The following is a 19,687-nucleotide window of genomic DNA, read 5'->3' as shown; positions in this document are numbered from 1 at the left end:
GAGCATACTCACACCTCCTTCAGAACTGACTATATCCTTGATAGCATTACACTTCATTTAAGTGGTACCTGTGTGACCGTTTCTCCCTGTGGAAGCCTTATGAATTATCTTAAGTCAGTTCTTTTTGGTAATTGGTCTTACTGCCACGAGGAAGTATTTTCCATATTTAATCTATTCAATTTTATGAACCTCATTATTAAACGTCCCCTTAACAAGAACATAAGAAAATAGGGAGGAGCCATTCAGCCCCTCAAGCCTGTCCCCACCATTCAATATGATCGTGGATGATCAACACTGACCTCAGTTTCTCCTCTATTTCAAGTTCCCATAACCCTCAGCACCTCTCAAATATTTATCTCTCTCCACCGTAAGTATCTCTAATAATCTGATCTCCCCCACCTCCAGAAGCAGAGGGAAGACATTTCTGTACACCTCAGTTTTAAATTATTTTTGCAATTATTTCTCTTGCCGATGACCTTCCCATGAGTGGAAGCAGTTCGACAGCTTTCAAAGTTTAAAGTAAATTTATTATCAATGTACATATGTGTCACCATATACAAACCTGAGATTAATTTTCTTGTGGACATATGTAGTAAATCCAAGAAACACAATAGAATCAATGAGCTACACCCAACAGGACGGTCAAACAACCAATGTGCAAAAGACAACAAACTGCAAAGACAAGAGAGAAAAACAGCAATAAATGTCAATTTTAATAAATCTTATCCTGTCAAGTGTCATTATAATCTTATAATTTTCAGCACGGCCACCCCAACCCCCATTATCTTTAACTTCAAGGAATATGACTCAAATTATTTTGCCTCTCTGGACAGGAAAGCTCTCTCACCTCAGGAATTAGCTTGGTGAATCTCCTTTGGTTTCTCACATATTACTCTGTTTTTATCTGGGTAAGGTACTCAAAACTGAGCGCTTGTACAGCCTCACAAACTGTGCAACTACATAAAAAACCTTCTGATTTATTCAATGCCTTTGTTAATAAAGGCCAATGCGCATTTTCCTTCTTAACTACTTGTTGGCCATGTCTTCTAACGTTTTGTGATTTCTGCACAAGATCTCTTTGAACTTCACTCATTTGCAGTCTCTTTGCACCTAATCTGTCTTTTGGTTCCACTTACCCAAGTGTAGGACCTCATATTTTCCCATATCCAATTTTTCTTGGCAGATTTTCACCCATTCACCCTACCTCCCACTACAGAATCATCACTCCTCTTCACAATATCTCCTCCCACCTATTTTCAGGCCTTTGGCAAAATGGCAAATTTGGAAACCTTCCACAAAGCTTGAACTATATCATCAAGTTCACTGATGACACAACTGTGGTGGGTCTCATCAGCAAGAACGATGAGTCAGCTTACAGAGAGGAGGTGCAGTGGCTAACGGACTGGTGCAGTGCCAACAACCTGTCTCTTAATGTGAACAAAACAAAAGAGATGGTTGTTGACTTCAGGAGGGCACGGAACGACCACTCCCCGCTGAACATTGACGGCTCCTCGGTAGAGATCATAAAGAGCACCAAATTTCTTGGTGTTCACCTGACAGAGAATCTCACCTGGTTCCTCAACACCAGCTCCATAGCAAAGAAAGCACAGCAGTGTCTCTACTTTTTGCGAAGGCTGAGGAAAGTCCATCTCCCACCCCCCATCCTCATCACATTCTACAAGGGTTGTATTGAGAACATCCTGAGCAGCTGCATCACTGCCTGGTTTGCACCATCTCAGATCGCAATACACTGCAGCGGATAGTGAGGTCAGCTGAGAAGATCATCAGGGTCTCTCTTCCTGCCATCATGGACATTTACACTGCATGCTGCATCTGCAAAGGAAACAGCATTATGAAGGACCCCATGCACCCCTCATACAATCTCTTCTGTCGTCCAGGAAAAGGCTCTGAAGCATTCGGGCTCTCACGACCAGACTACGTAACAGCTTCTTCTCCCAAGCTATCGGACTCCTCAATGCCCGAAGCCTGGACTGACACCTTGCCCTACTGTACTGTTTATTATTTATTGTAAATGCCTGCACTGTTTTTGTGCACTTTATGCAGTCCTGTGTAGGTCTGTAATTTAGCTTTCTCTGTTGTTTTTTTAATTACATAATTCAGTCTAGTTTTTTTGTACTGTGTCATGTAACACCATGGTCCTGAAAAACGTTGTTTCATTTTTACTATGAACTATACCAGCAGTTATGGTCGAAATGACAATAAAAGTGACTTGACTTGACTTGGCTTTCTTCCCTCTTCCAGGTCATTAAAGTAAGTAATAAACAGTTGAAAGTCAAGAATCAGCCCTGAAGCAATCCATTTGTTATATCCCTCCTGAAAAAGACCCATTCATTTTGGAGAGGGCTTTTTTTCAGACTGGATGCCTGACCAGTAGTGTGCTGCATGGACTGGTGGTGGCCCCTTCCCCAGTTTGTCATTTACGTTAATGATTTGGATGAAAATGTAGATGGCATGGTTAGGAAGTTGGTGGTTGTCATGAAGATTAGGAATAGAATGAACAGTGAAGATGGTTGTCTAAGTTTACAACAGGTTTGAGATCAACTGAGGCAAATGGGCTGAGGAATGGCAGATGGAATTTAATACGAAAAAGTGTAAAATGTTACATTTTGGGAAGTTAAAACAAGGCAGGACTTACACAGTAAATGGAAGAGGAATAGAGTGTTGTGGAACAGAAGGGTACAAGAACATAGTTCATTGGAAGTGTCGACACAGCTAGAAAGGGTGGCAAAGAAGGTGTTTGGCACACTTGGTTTCGTTGATCAGGGTATTGAGTACAAGGGTTGGGATGTTATGTTACAAGACATTGTTGTGACCACACTTGGAGTACTGTGTGCAGTTTTGTTCACCCAGCCATAGAAAGGATGTCACTAGATTGGAAATGTTACAGGAAAGAATTCCTGGACTGGAATAGTTCCCAGTTATAAGGAGAGGCTGGAAAGACTGGGTTTTTCTTTCCCTGAAGCATAAGAGACTGGCAGTTGGTCTGAGAGGGGTTTATAAAATTATGAGGGGCAGAGAAAGGGTGAATTGTCACTGATCTTTTCCAAGATAGGGGAGTTTAGTACGTCAGCAAGGTTAAATTTGAAGGGGCAAGTATTTCAGAGGGTGGTGAGAATATGGAGTGAGCTGTCTGAGGAAGTAGAAAGGGCCGGTACAACTGCTATGTTTAAAGGGTATTTAGATAGGTACCTGGATAGGAAAAGCTTAGAGGGACGTAAGCCAAAAGCAGGCATATGGGTCTAGCTCAGGTGGGCATTTGGTTGGCATGGATGAGTTGGGCTGAGAGGCTGTTTCCACACTGAAAAACTCTATTCCAACTCCCTGTTTTCTATGTGACAACTAGTTTTTAATCCATGTTTTGGACATAGTTTGCACCCAGGTTCTTATGTGGCACCTTGTCAAATACCTTCTGGAAATTTAAAAGCACTGCAGGTTTCTCTCCATGTCACATCTTCATAGAGTGAACCTTCTCTAAAGTTAGAACAAGTGCTGTTTCTCTCCTGTGTGGAGAACAGCCTTTTCCTGCTGCAGCTCCTAAGAACACTGAACTAAATTTCCTTCCAACTCACGTCAATCTCTTGAGTTTGTCTTCCGTCTCTTGAACGCCCAGGTCATAAAAAAATAAGCTTCTCAAGTTATGGGTTCTTAGTGAGGAGAGAACATGATGACATTTATTTTGTTTCTTTCACAGGAGAACCACGGCAGTTTAGAGCCAAATGGATTCTACTTCTTTCAGCAATAACTTCACCAATGTGACCTGTGATGTGTACGTACACTTCAAGGCAGCGAAAATAATCTTCACTTTGTTCTACATCATTGTTTTCACGGTTGGCTTATCAGGAAACATATTAGCACTGTATATAACTTTCCAGAAACATCCAAAGATTAACTCGACCACGCTTTACTTAATCCACCTTGCAGCCTCCGATGCCCTGTTTACACTTGCTCTACCGTCTCGGATCGTCTACATAGTCCGAGGGTTTGACTGGCCTCTGGGCGAGGGGCCATGCCGGATTTTTGCAGTTCTCTTCTACATCAATACATACGTCAGCATCAATTTCATGACGTGGTTGAGCATTGACCGTTACATCGCCATGGTGCATCCCCTTCGGTTTGCCAGGTTCCGCAAGGTCCAAAATGTCAAGTATATCTGTGCTGCCGTCTGGGTGTTCGTCTTCCTCCAGACTTCTCCCCTGCTCTTCATCTCGATGACAAAAGAGAACAAAGGCTTGACAACCTGCATGGAGTACCCAAACTTTGAAAGCAATCCCAACCTGCCCAAGATGCTGCTCGGCGCCTGTCTCCTGGGCTACTGCCTGCCGGTGGTGATCATTATCTTCTGCTACTTTCGGGTCAACGTGAAACTCTGCAGGATTGCGAGGGAGAACCCCTTAACTGAGAAACTAGGTAGGAACAAGAAAGCCATCACCGTGATTCTGTTAGTTCTGTTGGCATTCCTGGTCTGCTTTACGCCATATCACATCACCATCATGCAGTACATGATCAGAAAGCTGGTGTCATCGCAGAACTGCTGGCAACAACAGACCTTCAAAACAAGCCTGCAGGTGTCTGTTTGCTTCATGAACCTCAACTGCTGCATCGATCCACTCATCTACTTCTTCGCGTTCAAGGGCTACAAGAAGAAGGTTCTGGAAATAATAAGACGCCACATTACGCTGCCCGCATTCCAATCCTCCAGGACCATCTCGGAGAACAACAGCACTCATGCCACCAGTCAGATCCAAGGCTCGGGATCAGGATCCGCACACTGACGTTCGCCCAGAGTTAACCCCCAGAATATAACCTCTGGGTCAAGGATGGCAAAGCTGACACTGTGGCTCACCCCTCACCGGGTGCTTGGACAGGCACCTCAGGATATCTTGCTTCACGCAATGAAGGACGAGACTGAATGTATTATTTTTCCCCACCTGCCATATCTTGGGTGCATGTTACCTCACAGAATCCTAACCCCCACCTCCCCCCATGCACTCTGTTGAGAGGTTCAGTGGCAAGGAGATGTCCTGAGTCAGGGGGTTGAATCTCTACTCCTGCAGTCCAAACACAAACTTAGTTTTAGGGGCAGTGCCGAGGGAAAGCCACGGGGGAGAATCACAGTGCTGGCATCAGGAGGCTGATCCTGAGGAGAACAATACAGAAAGAGTACTTTATTGTAGGAGGGGGAGTACCAAGGGTATGTCAGGCCAATGGAGGGAGAACACCAAGCGAAAAACACTCAATGGGAGAGGTGCTATTGAGAGAGAATCACAATGTAGGACGGGCAGTCCTGAGGATGTGTAACACTGTGTGAAATCTAGCTCTGAGGGAGAGCTGGGAGGGGTGGTACTGAGTGAGCCCAATTCTGTGGAAGGGGCAATACTGAGGGAACGCCACAGTGAGAGGGGTAGTACTGTGGGAATGGAGGTATTGAATGAGTGTTACACTATGGAGGGAGTGTTACACGGTGGGGTGTGAGGAGTGCTGAGGGAGTGTTACACGGTGGCGTGTGAGGAGTGCTGAGGGAGTGTTACACGGTGGGGTGTGAGGAGTGCTGAGGGAGTGTTGAACGGTGGCGTGTGAGGAGTGCTGAGGGAGTGTTGAACGGTGGGGTGTGAGGAGTGCTAAGGGAGTGTTACACGGTGGCGTGTGAGGAGTGCTGAGGGAGTGTTGAACGGTGGGGTGTGAGGAGTGCTGAGGGAGTGTTGAACGGTGGGGTGTGAGGAGTGCTGAGGGAGTGTTACACGGTGGGGTGTGAGGAGTGCTGAGGGAGTGTTGAACGGTGGGGTGTGAGGAGTGCTGAGGGAGTGTTGAACGGTGGGGTGTGAGGAGTGCTGAGGGAGTATTGAATGGTGGGGTGTGAGGAGTGCTGAGGGAGTGTTACACGGTGGGTGGGGCAACACAGAGGAAGTGACAATTGTGGTTTCTAGGATTTCCGTCAGCTCCTCACACTGGTTCTGTTCTGAGACCTCACTCAGCCAATACTCCTGGTTGCCATAAGTTTGTCAATGTTGGATTTAGGATCACCAAATGATCGGAGGTGTTTTCTGAGTCTCTAACTGTGCAGAAGCATTACTGAAGTTATCCCTGACTGCCCAGCTCCCAGATACATACAGTTAGTGAATCCTCTCTCCACTCCTTAGCATGTGCCCTTAGAGTAAACCCTTCACACCATGATATCAGCCTTCACCTCCCATTGGTAAAACATGATGAACTCACTTGTGTATTTAATTGTCAATGTTTGTTCTCCCTGTGCGCAGTATTTTGTTGCTATGGCTGTGTTACTGATTAATAGAACATTTGATGCTCATTTTTATCTGAAATATGTACATTGAAGGCTGCGTCTTGTGTAAAAAGCAGTGGGAATTCCTGGTAGACTGATATGGGACAAATGTAAGATTCAAATTATAAACATTTCAGTTCATAAGATGTGAACAGAAGTGGCTTGTGATTATAAACGCAGTGTCAGCATGTTATTGCGGCTTTATCTGTGACATAATCACTGCTGATGTTTGTTTCTAGGTTGCACTAACCGCCACACCATGAGTGCACTCCTGCAAATATACCCTTTTTCTCATTATACCAGAGTTTTGGATTACACTGTGTACCCGTCAGCAAATTGGAAGATGCCATTAAATGATGTAGGAGGGACACTGGAAGCTTCGCCAGCCTTCTTCCCAGCTCCCGCTCTCCTCTTTATGCTACTGGGGGACGTGAGCTTCACTGTCAAGGCCACAGCTGCACTTTAGAGACCAGGCTCGAGCTGAATTCTAGATCCACTGCAGTCCCTCCTGCATAGATGCTCCACAGTGCCCTGGGGAAGGAGTCTTCTGGGTTCAAAAGAAACCATAAGATATAGCAGCAAAAGTAGCTCATTTGATATAAGCTTTGACACAATTACTAATCAAGATCTTAGCAGCCTCCACTTTAAATATACCCATTGACCTGGCCTCCATAGCCATCTGTGGGAGAGTTCCACAGATTCACCACCCTCTTAGATCCGGTGACGATGAAGAGCTGGTAATCTAATTCCATGTCAGACTTGCAGGTGATGAATACCCGTGTGCTGGCTGCCCTTCTGCTCTGGGCAGTAGAGCTTATGTGTCTGGGACCTGCAGTTGAAGAAGCTTTGGTGCGTAACTGAAGTGAAAGGACAAACTGGTTAGGGTGCTGGAGTCTTCAACATCAAGTCCAGATTCCCTGGAGCCCCACGGCTTCATTCCTCCCCTCCCTGCTCGTACACAATGAGCAATACCCAGAAGAAGTAGCAGGGACACTCATGGACGCTGGGTGGGGACCTTAGTGACCATCGGCAAGAGTGTATTTGTAGATGGCCAAGTCCTTTCGGACACGAAGGGTTAAACTGGCTCTATGGCAGGTCATGAGTGAACCAGCACCAGAGGTAAACCTATATGCTGACGTACGTGTGACCTGTACCTGTCCACAATGGGACTTGCAAAAACAGCCACCGCACAGTTCTTGTGGACAGGAAGATTGTGTCTCATGGAGCAGCTGCAGAATAGGTCTGGTTATTCAAACCTGTGTGTCTTTGAGATGCTGTGGACCTTTGCCAGCAGCAGAAATGCACACCAGCTCAGTCTGAAACTTCATGCCCCGGTATGTCTTCTCCTTCTGTCAAGCCTGGTTCATTGAGTGAGGACGGACACCAGACATACCTAAAGATGAGTGATTAACATATGTGCTCAATAGCTAGGTAATACAGCAGCATTAAGACATTCCATTACCAATGGATGAGATCAAAGATCTGCCACCTGCTTATCAATGGTGGTGGACAGTTAAAGGTGTTGTTGGAAGAACCTCCATTCTCAGTGATGGTGGAGAGGCTGATCCTGAACTTCTCAGAGACTGATCCAGATTGACCTGCTCCTGAGACTTCCACTGTCAGGGAAGCCCATCCCGAGTCATTTTGATTCACTCCACAAAAAAGGGAATGACTCTGTGATCAGACATTTGGCTATTAAAACACTGCTGTCAACCTGCAGTGTGGAATATTGAGCACAAATGATGTGCTGGAGGAACTCAGTGGGTTGAGAAATATCTGTTGGGGGGAAAGGAATTGTCAGTGTTTCATTTTGAAGCTCTGCTCCCAATCCAGATGAAGGGTCTTGAACTGAAACATTGACAGCTAATTACCCCCTCCTCCCCACAGATGCTACTCAACCTCTAGTAGATTGCATGTTGCTCCAGTTTCCAAAATCCGCAGTGTCTTGTCTCCAGTGCAGAATGTTGCCCAGGTAGGCTCCTGATACCCATGGGCCTTTGCAGTGCCTCGGAGCACAGACCCGAGTATGAATGGACTTTCTTCTCTTCACTGGACACGTGCAGATCCAGCACCATCCAAGACCAAAGTGGAGCACTTGGTGGGTTTCCTATCAGTTTTAGAAACATAGAAAACATACAGCACAGTACAGGCCCTTCGGCCCACAAAACTGTGCCAAACATGTCCCTACCCAGGCTTTACCCATAGTCCTCTATTTTTCTAAGCTCCATGTAGTCATCCAGGAGTTTCTTAAAAGACCCTATTGTTTCCACCTCCAACACCACAACCTGCAGCCCATTCCACGCACTCAGCACTCTGTGTAAAAAATTTACCCCTGACATCTCCTCTATACCTACTTCCAAGTACTTTAAAACTATGCTCTCTCTTGCTAGCCATTTCAGCCCTAGGGAGAAGCCTCTGACTATCCACACGATCAATGCCTCTCATTATCTTATACACCTCTATCAAGTCACCTCTCATCCTCCGTTGCTCCAAGGAGAAAAGGCTGAGTTCACTAAACCTATTCTCATAAGGCATGCTCCCCAATCCAGGCAACATCTTTGTTAATCTCCTCTGCACCCTTTCTATGGTTTCCACGTCCTTCCTACAGTGAGGCGACCAGAATTGAGCACAGTACGCCAAGTGGGGTCTGACCAGGGTCCGATATAGCTGCAACGTTACCTCTCGGCTCTTAAACTCAATCCCACAATTGATGAAGGCCAATACATCGTATGCCTTCTTAACCGCAGAGTCAACCTGCGTAGCAGCTCTGAGTGTCCTATGGACTGGACCCCAAGCTCCCTCTGATCCTCCACACTGCCAAGTGTCTTACTATTAATACTATATTCTGTCATCATATTTGACCTAACAAAATGAACTATCTCATACTTAACTGGATTGAGTTCTATCTGCCACTTCTCAGCCCAGTTTTGCATCCTATCAATGTCCCGCTGTAACCTCTGACAGCCCTCCACACTATCCACAACACCCCCAACCTTTGTGTCATCAGCAAATTTACTAACACATCCCTCCACTTCCTCATCCCGGTCATTTATAAAAATCACGAAGAGTAAGGGTCCCAGAACAGATTCCTGAGGCACTCCACTGGTGACCGACCTCCATGCAGAATATGACCCATCTACAACTACTCCTAATGTTTGCCTAACGTTTATCCATTCTCTCTATCACTGGCCGCAGTGAGCACTCCCCACCGAATGCACTGCAGTTACTCACCAAGCCTGAAGCCTTTACCTCACCACCACCCACATCTTCCCCTTCAAGCTGCAAACCAGCCTTATTTGGGCAGGTTTCATTGGCCCTTCGTTGTTGCTAGGTCTAAATCCAGGAACTCACTCTGCAGTGAAGATAGGTCATCCTACCCTCTCCAGCATATTAGGGATGGCCATTGCACCCAGGCCGGGGAACCTCCAGCGGTTTCTGAAGAATAGCTGGTGTAGGAGGCAGATTCCTTCAGCAGACAGCACAAGGCAGTAAACTCTCAGGGATACAAGGGCATGAGTTCCCTCCACTGGAGACAAATGCCTGCAAAAACCACCTTGACCACAATTCAAAGGGTTACCATTCTGCTGGTTTTGGTTTACACACATTTCTGGTTGTTCTGACATTATATAAACAGATCTCAAATGCAAACAACTGCTCTGTCTGTTTTATACAGTTTGTGTAAACCTTGTGTCAGAAATGTTTTATGTCTATTTTGAAGTGCCAACAGTTGTCACCTCTGGTAGAGGCTTTACCCGCCAGGAAATGGTACTCAGCATTTCAACCCCATGTGGGAGACATCTTTCCATCACATTTCGTGCTGGTGATGACGTCACCAGCGTGCCCATTGCTCGTCTCTGACACACTTGTCAAAATTGGATCGCGACCTCACGATTATCACTTCCTGGTTGCAGTAGGACAGTGGCAAGTCACTCAACACGCTGGGGCTGGGTTTTGCATTTGAATGAAAAGCTTTCAGCTGGGGCTCCAGACTTCATGGACTGTTAACTCAGTCCAGTCCATCACGCAGACAAACCTCCACTCTACTGACTTCTGCTATGCTTCCTGCTTCTCTTGGAAAGTTGTCTCTGTAATCAGGGCAAACACGAGGAAATCTGCAGATGCTGGAAATTCAAGCAACACACACAAAATGCTGGTGGAACGCAGCAGGCCAAGCAGCATTAATAGGAAGAAGCACTGTTGAATTTTTGGGCTGAGACCCTTCGTCAGGACTAACTGAAAGGAAAAATAGTAAGAGATTTGTAAGTGGGAGGGAGAGTGGGAAATCCGAAATGATAGAAGACAGGGGTGGGATGAAGCTAAGAGCTGGAAAGTTGATTGGCAAAAGGGATACAGAGCTGGAGAAGGGAAAGGATCATGGGACGGGAGGTCTCGGGAGAAAGAAAGGGAGAGGGGAGCACCAGAGGGAGATGGAGAACAGGCAGAGTGATTGTGAGAGGGGAAGAGAGAGGAGTGATTGTGAGAGGGGTAGAGAGAGGAGTGATTGTGAGAGGGGCAGAGAGAGGAGTGATTGTGAGAGGGGTAGAGAGAGGAGTGATTGTGAAAGGGGTAGAGAGAGGAGTGATTGTGAGAGGGGCAGAGAGAGGAGTGATTGTGAGAGGGGTAGAGAGAGGAGTGATTGTGAGAGGGGCAGAGAGAGGAGTGATTGTGAGGGGGTAGAGAGAGGAGTGATTGTGAGAGGGGCAGAGAGAGGAGTGATTGTGAGAGGGGTAGAGAGAGGAGTGATTGTGAGAGGGGTAGAGAGAGGAGTGATTGTGAAAGGGGTAGAGAGAGGAGTGATTGTGAGAGGGGCAGAGAGAGGAGTGATTGTGAGAGGGGTAGAGAGAGGAGTGATTGTGAGAGGGGCAGAGAGAGGAGTGATTGTGAGGGGGTAGAGAGAGGAGTGATTGTGAGAGGGGCAGAGAGAGGAGTGATTGTGAGAGGGGTAGAGAGAGGAGTGATTGTGAGAGGGGTAGAGAGAGGAGTGATTGTGAGGGGTAGAGAGAGGAGTGATTGTGAGAGGGGCAGAGAGAGGAGTGATTGTGAGAGGGGTAGAGAGAGGAGTGATTGTGAGAGGGGTAGAGAGAGGAGTGATTGTGAGAGGGGCAGAGAGAGGAGTGATTGTGAGAGGGGTAGAGAGAGGAGTGATTGTGAGAGGGGTAGAGAGAGGAGTGATTGTGAGAGGGGCAGAGAGAGGAGTGATTGTGAGAGGGGTAGAGAGAGGAGTGATTGTGAGAGGGGTAGAGAGAGGAGTGATTGTGAGAGGGGCAGAGAGAGGAGTGATTGTGAGAGGGGTAGAGAGAGGAGTGATTGTGAAAGGGGTAGAGAGAGGAGTGATTGTGAGAGGGGCAGAGAGAGGAGTGATTGTGAGAGGGGTAGAGAGAGGAGTGATTGTGAGGGGGCCCCTCTCACAGTCACTTGTTGCCTGTTCTCCATCTCCCTCTGGTGCTCCCCTCCCCCTTTCTTTCCCCCTAGGCCTCCCGTCCCATGATCCTTCCCCTTCTCCAGCCCTGTATCCCTTTTGACAATCACCTTTCCAGCTCTCAGCTTCACCCCACGCCTTCCGGTCTTCTCCTATCATTTCGCATTTCCCCCTCCCCTTCCTACTTTCAAATCTCTTACTATCTTTTCTTTCAGTTAGTCCTGACGAAGGGTCTTGGCCCAAAACGTTGACAGTGCTTCTCCCTATAGATGCTGCCTGGCCTGCTGTGTTCCACCAGCATTTTGTGTGTGTTGTCTGTAATCAGGGATCCTTTCTTGTCCTGGTCACTCCCTCTTCTCCCTGTCAGGCAGAAGATACAAAAACTTGAGAACATGCACCACCAGGTGCACTCTCTCTGTAACTGTAACACTTCATTCTGCATTGTTTCCTGCTTACTACCTTGGTGTACTTACACATGGTACAATCTGCTGGATGGCACACAAACAGAAGCTTTTCACAGGCGATGGTATAATACCAACGCCAAACCTAAACATTCAGGAACTGAAGGTCAACACAAAGGAGGACCACAGTGCATCTGCATGACCCCAAATTGGGGTAACTACTACTTTACAAAAAGACCACTCGACAACTTGATGGCCAAAAGAGCATCTTTATCTGGGACGGCAAATGATATTTACAAAACAAAGGCTTCCAGGTACCTTGTGCGGCCTGGGTGGAGAAACTATATACAATGCGTACTGGGAGTCAAAAGAGCGGAAGTAAAGACCCCGCCAACCCCGGATCCCGCATCTTGCTACCAACAGCTTTCCGATTAGTATTAACTTACTTTTAATAATACTCACATTACAACACTTCTCCCCCTTTAAAATCCAACATTCCCCAAATATAGAAGAATTGGGAAATAAAAACAGTGGCATCATTAGCAACAGGTTACCAATATAAAAATACCTAAAAAAAAACATGGCAAATTCAACATTCAATCTAACAACAAAAGAAACTATCCAATCAAAGATTCAGTCTGTCAGGAGGTTTGCGAGGGCGCTGCGATCTACGCACTACCCCCGGTGAGCCAGCAGGCACCACTGGTGAGGATGTTTTGGGTGGATCTAGTGTTGGAGGGGTCTGTGTGTCCGCGTGAGAATGTCCATCCTCTTCAGGGGACTCTGCCCCCTCTGCCAGTGTGTCTCCCTCTGGCAAAGTCACTGGTGGACATGCTTCCCCAGTAGTCTGTCTCACCATTGGAAACTCTATGGAACTGTCTACCTCTGAGCCGGAATCATGACGCAGGCGCACATGGCCCTGATATCTTCAGAAAACATGTCATCAGTCAGCTTAACAACATAGGAGACTGGACCACTCTGCTTAAGAATAACACCAGGTAGCCATTGCTGATTGTTTCTCACATAGACATTGTCATCCGGTTCTAACTGTCTGTCTCGCGCATGTTGATCATGTCCCTCCTTCTGCTTTTCCTGCTTTCTCTCCACTTTTGCCTTCATGTCCAGGAGCAGCAGGGCCAATCTTGACTCAGGCCTACACCCCATCAGCACCTCTGCTGGAGTGCGTGCAGTCATAGTCTGTGGCGTGAGGTGGTATTTAAACAGGAAACGTGAAAGCCGGGTACTAAGAGAGTCCCCTGTCATCCACTTCAGGCCTTCCCTCATTGTCTGAACAGCCCGCTCAGCCAAACCATATGAGGCTGGGTGGAAAGGGGCCATCCGAATGTGACGATGCCATTCTGCCACATGAACTCACTGAACAGCTCACAGGTGAACTTTGGGCCATTATCAGTGACCAGAGTGTCAGGAAACCCGTGGACTGCAAACACTTGCCTGAGTTTGTCTGTGGTTGAGGGGGCTGTGATGTTGCTCATGATGTGAGCTTCGATCCATTTGGAATGCACATCTACCATTACAAGAAACATCCGTTCCATAAAGGGGCCAGCAAAGTCCAAATGTAGCCTAGACCAGGGGTGGACTGGCCACTCCCATGGGTGCAAAGGAGCTGGTGGTGGCATGTTCTGATTGGTCTGATATTGCGTGTATGATTTTACCTTGTTCTCCAGATCCTGATCCATTCTTGACAACCAGACATAGGATCTTGCAAAGCTTTTCATTCGAGACACCCCTGGATGAGTCTCATGAATTTTCTCCACAATCTGTGAACAGCCAGAGGAAGGCACAATGACCCTCGCCCCCCCCAGAAAATGCAACGATCCTGTGGACTCAGTTTGGTCTTGCGTTTGGCATAAGGCCTCAGTTCCTCTCCTTCCACGACTCTGGGCCAACATTGTAAAAGAAAAGTCTTGACTTGAGACAGGACTGGGTCCCTCTCTGTCCATTGCTTGATCTGGGATGCCTTTACAGGTGTCTCGGACAGCCTCTCCAATGAAAACACTGTCTCTGGAGTCACGTATGTAGTAACAGGTGTCTCAGGTAAAGGGCGTCAACTCAGTGCATCGGCGTTTGCATTATCCCCACCCGCTCTGTACACGATAGTATACTGGTAGACTGACAATGTGAGAACCCAACACTGTATCCTGGCTGAGGCTAGCGGTGGGATGCGTCTGGTCTCCCTAAAAAGGCTCAACAGTGGTTTATGGTCCATATAAATTGTGAATGCACGTCCATAGAGGTACTGATGAAAGCGTTTGACCGCAAAAACAATGGCCAGACCTTCTTTGTCTAGCTGTGAACATCCCTTCTCAGCAGTCGTCAGGGTACGTGAAGCAAAACCAATAGGCTTCTCTGAATGGTCCTCCATTACGTGTGAGAGAACTGCCCCAACTCCATAGGGCGAAGCGTCACATGAAAGGGTGATCTCCTTGTCTGGTTCATAGTGAACGAGCAGCTTCGCTGAGTGCAGGAATTCTTTCACTTTATTGAGGGCTTCCTCCTGTACTTCACCCCACCGCCACTTAGTGTCATGGTGAAGCAGCTTATACAGTGGGGCCAAAACCTTTGGGAGGTCCGGAAGAAACTTGCCATAATAATTCACCATGCACAAAAATGATCTGATTTCAGTGACGCTCTTGGGGCTTGGGGCCTCCTTAATAGCTCTCACTTTTTCCTCCACTGGGCAAAGCCCATCAGCTGTAATCTTGTGTCCCAGGTAGGTCACACTAGGAGCCAAGAACATACATTTTCCACGTTTCAACTGCAGCCCTGCATCTGAGAGTCTCTTCAGCACCTGCTCTAAATTAGCCAGATGTTCCCCCTCCATGGCTCCCGTGATCAGAATATCATCAAGATACACTGCTACATGCGCAATCCCCTGCAGCAAAGAGTCCATTGTCCTTTGGAAAATGGCGGGACTAGACGCCACTCCAAACACCAGGTGATTTGTATTTGAATAAACCCTTGTGCGTATTGATGGTGACGTACTCCTTTGAATCCTTGTCGAGCAGCAGCTGTTGGTAGGCATGGCTCATGTCCAGCTTTGTGAACAGCTCACCCCCTGACAGGGTTGCAAACAGGTCATCCACCCATGGCAATGGGTTCTCCTCCAGCTCAGAGACCTGATTCACCGTAAGCTTGTAGACCCCACATTATTAATGCCACATACTAATCTGTCACGGAGCATGTCATCCAACACGGCTCCAAATCGCAATGCTCCGACAGCTGCCGAAGCTCGGTCACAAAATCACCCAAAGACTGACCTGGCTTCCGGACATGGCTGTGAAACTTGAACAGTTGGACTATCTCCGAAGGCTTCGGATTGTGGTGTTTCCCCACAAGCTTGACCAGTTCGTCATATGGAATTTCTCCCGGTTTCCACGGCGTGGCTAAGTTCCGTATCAGCTTGTACGTCCTTGCCCCACACACACTCAGGAGAATAGAGCGCTTCTTAGCCTCCTCAGTAATTCCATTAGAACAGAAAAAATGGCCCAACCTTTCCTCGTACTCCGGCCACTCCTCGATTCGCTCGTCAAGCACACCGACCGTTCCGAACGCAGCCATCCGAACACGAGGCTCCTCGCCCGCTCACAGCTCCTGGTCGAAAACGGGGCCGACCCGTCCACAAAACCAGTTTACCTCGTCACCAAAAATATATGGTAACTTCTACTTTACAAAAAGACCACTAGACAACTTGATGGCCAAAAGAGCATCTTTATCTGGGACAGCAAATGATATTTCCAATACAGAGGCTTCCAGGTACCTCGTGCGGCATGGGTGGAGGAACTATATACATGCACACTGGGAGTAAAAAGAGCGGAAGTAAAGACCCCGCCAACCCCGGATCCCGCCTCTTGCTGCCACAGCTTCCCAATTAGTATTAACTTACTTTTAATAATACTCACATTAGAACTCAAATGGTTGCTGTGACAACAGTCCAACTGGATTTCTGTCCCCAAATTCCCTTCGTTCAGGTTCCTACCAACCTGGGTTCCATCACCCTTCTTGCAGCCCTTATTAACTCACATGGAGTACTGACATTAACAGTGCCAACCTTTCTCCAAGCTAGCAAGGTGGCAGTGAGGTGGGGAGGGGGTGTGTGCTCTGTAATCAGCCATCACCTGGGAATTCACACACCACAGGGGAGGATCCACCAATGTTTCTTTAATGTGAAGAAGCCCCAGTTCCACAGTTCTCTGATTCAGATTAATTTATAAAACACACACATTGAAATGCACCATTTCTGTTAACAACCAACACAGCCTAAGGATATTCTAGGGGCAGCCCCCAAGTATTGCCACATTCTCCAGTGCCAACATGGCATGTCCACAATGTTCAGAGGTAACAATAAACAAAACACAATTACTCAACAACAAAATAAAACAGCAACAGCAAACCATGTTCCTTGCCCACTCACCCCCTACCCCACTCACACGCACAGATAGGCCTCTAGCCCCAGACTCTCAATCACACAAGCATGAGCTCTCCAATCTCCCGTACTTAGCCTGGAACCCCAGACCTGCCGACCCAGGAGCTTTAGCCTTCAGGTCTTGACCTCCAGACACACCGATCTGGCGGCGATGCTGCCTGTCTGAATGGACCTCAGGCCCCAGGTCACGGGAACCTGGGGGATCACTAGCACTCGCGCGTGGGGCCTGGCAACCTTGATTACTGACCACGGGGATCGCTGGGGTTAGGACAGCAACACAGACCCCTTGTCTCTTATCAACACTGGCTGAGAAGTAAGTGTCTCAGCCCAAATCATCGGCCATCCCTCCGCCTCAGCTGATGCTGCTTGCCCCAGTGAGTTCCTCCAGCAGTTCGCTTTCACCCTCTGAACACACGTGCGAGTGTTGACAGCCAGAAGCTCTCTGCTCACCTCCAACCTTTCAAAATGATGTTGCCGCATCTTCACCCTCCCAAAGGGGTTCACCACCATTTCTTTCCTCCGGACATCTAAGACTTTGAGTCACTCCCCCCGTCATCCTGAAACCTCCAAGCCAGCCCGTCACAACCCACTCCTTTCCCTGGGGTGCATCGCTTGCACAGCTCAAATGAAAGCGTACTACACTTACAACCAATACGCAAAGCTACAGACCCCAAACTGACCTTGGGAAACACCACTGTAAACCACCAGACAGTGTAAAAACCACTTCCTTCATGGAACCATTTCACTAAATGATATATCTCATTTGTTCTTTTACAGAGTGTTGTCATTCAATAAAATGCAATTGTAAATGCAATCTATGCAGACAGAACCTCCACGGTAACTTAAAATAGAATCGTGATCGGAATCAGAATCAGGTTTAATACCACTGGTATATGTCACAAAATCTGTTGACTTTACAGCAGTGGTACAATGCAATACAATGAGTTACATTAAGTATGCACGTCTATTAAATAGTTAGGTTAAATTAAGTAGTGCAAAAAAAACACAAATTTTAAAAGGTAGTGAGGGAGTGTTCATGGGTTCAATGTCCATTTAAAAATTGGATGGCAGAGGGGAAGAAGCTGTCCCTGAATCACTGAGTGTGGGCCTTCCAGGCTTCTGTGCCTCCTTCCTGATGGTAGCAATGAAAAGAGGGCACATCCTGGGTGATAGAAATCCTTAATGATTGATGGCGCCTTTTTGAGACACCGCCTTTTCGAGGCACCGTCCTTGAAGGCGTCTTGGATACTATGGAGGTTAGTACCTTCGATTGAGCTGACTGACTTTACAACTCTCTGCAACTTACTTTGAAGTTGTGCAGTAGCACTCCCCCCCCCCCCCCACCAAACAGTGATGCCACCAGTTAGAATGTTCTTCACTTTACATTTGTAGAAGTTTGCAATGATTATCATATTATCAGAGTAGCAAAATCCTTTGGTAAATGCAGAGTTATTACATCAGTGAAATATTGGAAGTGGAAGACAATTTCAGTAAACTATATATGAAAATCCTCTCCTGATTACAGACAGTAAACAATTTATTGGCTGCTTATTACATCTAATGTTGGCCATGCCTGCTAAATACCCAATGATCTATCTTCTAGAATCTTTAATTATGGAAAAAGCAAAGGACTTGGTGGAGCTGATAAATAAATAATATCCTCCAGCGCCTCACTGGCATATTGTGCGGCAAACTTGCCGCTTCTTTCATGAACATGAGAGAATCGGTGGGAAATCCAAACAGCACACACACAAATGCTGGAGGAAGTCAGGAGGCCAGTCAGCATCTATGGAATGTCGGCCTGGCACGTCGACTGTTTCCTGTTTTCCATTGATGCTGTCTGGCTTGCTGAGCTCTTCAGCATTTTGTGCGTGTTGCCGTTTCCTTAGCGTTCATCTGTTTCACGAGGCCGAGTTGCCAGCTCAACATTCAAACCAGCACGGATGGAAAGCACGCCGGCCATCATCGAAGCCGGAACCACTCGCCTCGAAGTCCGGCGCACATGCTTGGTAGAACCAATACATCCCCAGAATTCTTCATGAGTGAAGCTCAGCTCTGTTGATGGGGTGCGGTGGGCAAGGCCGGTGCCACTGGCCAGCGCACCAATGCCCCAGAGAAGGTGAAGTGCAGTCTGTGTGCAGAGTCCTAAAGGGTGGTTTCAGGATGTCATAAACACAAAAAATGTTGCAGGAATTCAATGGGTCAGGCAGCATCTGCAAAGAGAGTTTCAGGCCAAAGCTGTCATCAGAATTGGGAAGGAAGTGGGTGGAAGCTGGGAGAAAATGGTGAGTGGAGGGATGGCGGGGTGGTGGTGGGGGGGGGGGGGGAGATGGTGAATGAGTTGGTGCATGTTAGGTGAATGCAGCTGAGAAGGCAAGATGGGTTGGTAGGGGGTGGGGAAGTGGTACTGATGTGAGAAGCTGGGAGGTGATACGTGGAGAGAAAAGGGCTGATTAAAATGGAATCCAATAGAAATGGACAGTGGAAGATGGAGGTGGAGAACTAGAGGAAGGAAAGTGTGGGTGATGGGCAGGTAAGAAAGAAAGAGTGATGGAGCCAGAGGGATAAGGGGGAAACGAAAGGGAGTGGGTGTGGAGGATCGGGAACAGAGGGCAGTGGTTATCAGAAGTGCTGTCATACTCTCTTGACTACCATGAGGCGCTGTTCCTGTAACACGTGTCTAGCCTCAACTCGGCAGTAGAGGAGGCATGTTGGTGTGGGGTTGGGAAGTGGAATTAAAACAGCTGGCCACCAGGAGTCCTGGCTGCTATGGTGTACGGAATAAAGATACTTTTAGGTGTCCTTCTCACATTTTCTATGTGAGGTTTCAGATTTCAGTCTTTCTTGCAGGATGCTGAACCAGTTACAGTGCCCAGAAAAGGTATTCACCCTCCCCCCCCCCCCCCCCGGAAGTTTTCATGTTTTGTTGTTTTACAACATTGAACCACAGTGGATTTAATTTGGCTTTTTTTTTGACACCGATCCAACTGAAAAAGACTCTTTCATGTCAAAGTGATGTCAATTAATTACAAATATAAAACACAAAATAGCTGATTGCATAGGTATTCACCCCTTTAATATGACACACCAAATCATCACTGGTGCAGCCAGTTGGTTTTAGAAGT

General features: G+C 47.2%; 1 protein-coding gene across 1 annotated transcript; it reads left to right on the top strand.

Annotated features, from left to right (window-relative positions):
• Positions 1–3,737: 3,737 nt before the first annotated feature.
• On the top strand, positions 3,738–4,793 carry LOC132393777 (G-protein coupled receptor 183-like). The gene has a single exon (XM_059969169.1). It carries the CDS (start codon positions 3,738–3,740, stop codon positions 4,791–4,793), a length of 1,056 nt encoding a protein of 351 aa, XP_059825152.1.
• The last annotated feature ends 14,894 nt before the right edge of the window (positions 4,794–19,687 follow it).

Source organism: Hypanus sabinus, chromosome 5, assembly GCF_030144855.1.
Source record: "Hypanus sabinus isolate sHypSab1 chromosome 5, sHypSab1.hap1, whole genome shotgun sequence".
NCBI lineage: Eukaryota > Metazoa > Chordata > Chondrichthyes > Myliobatiformes > Dasyatidae > Hypanus > Hypanus sabinus.
This window is presented reverse-complemented; position numbering and strand designations above follow the sequence as displayed.

Coding starts and splice junctions, on each gene's coding strand:
- LOC132393777 (XM_059969169.1), top strand. CDS start 3,738: ATGGATTCTACTTCTTTCAGCAATAACTTCACCAATGTGACCTGTGAT.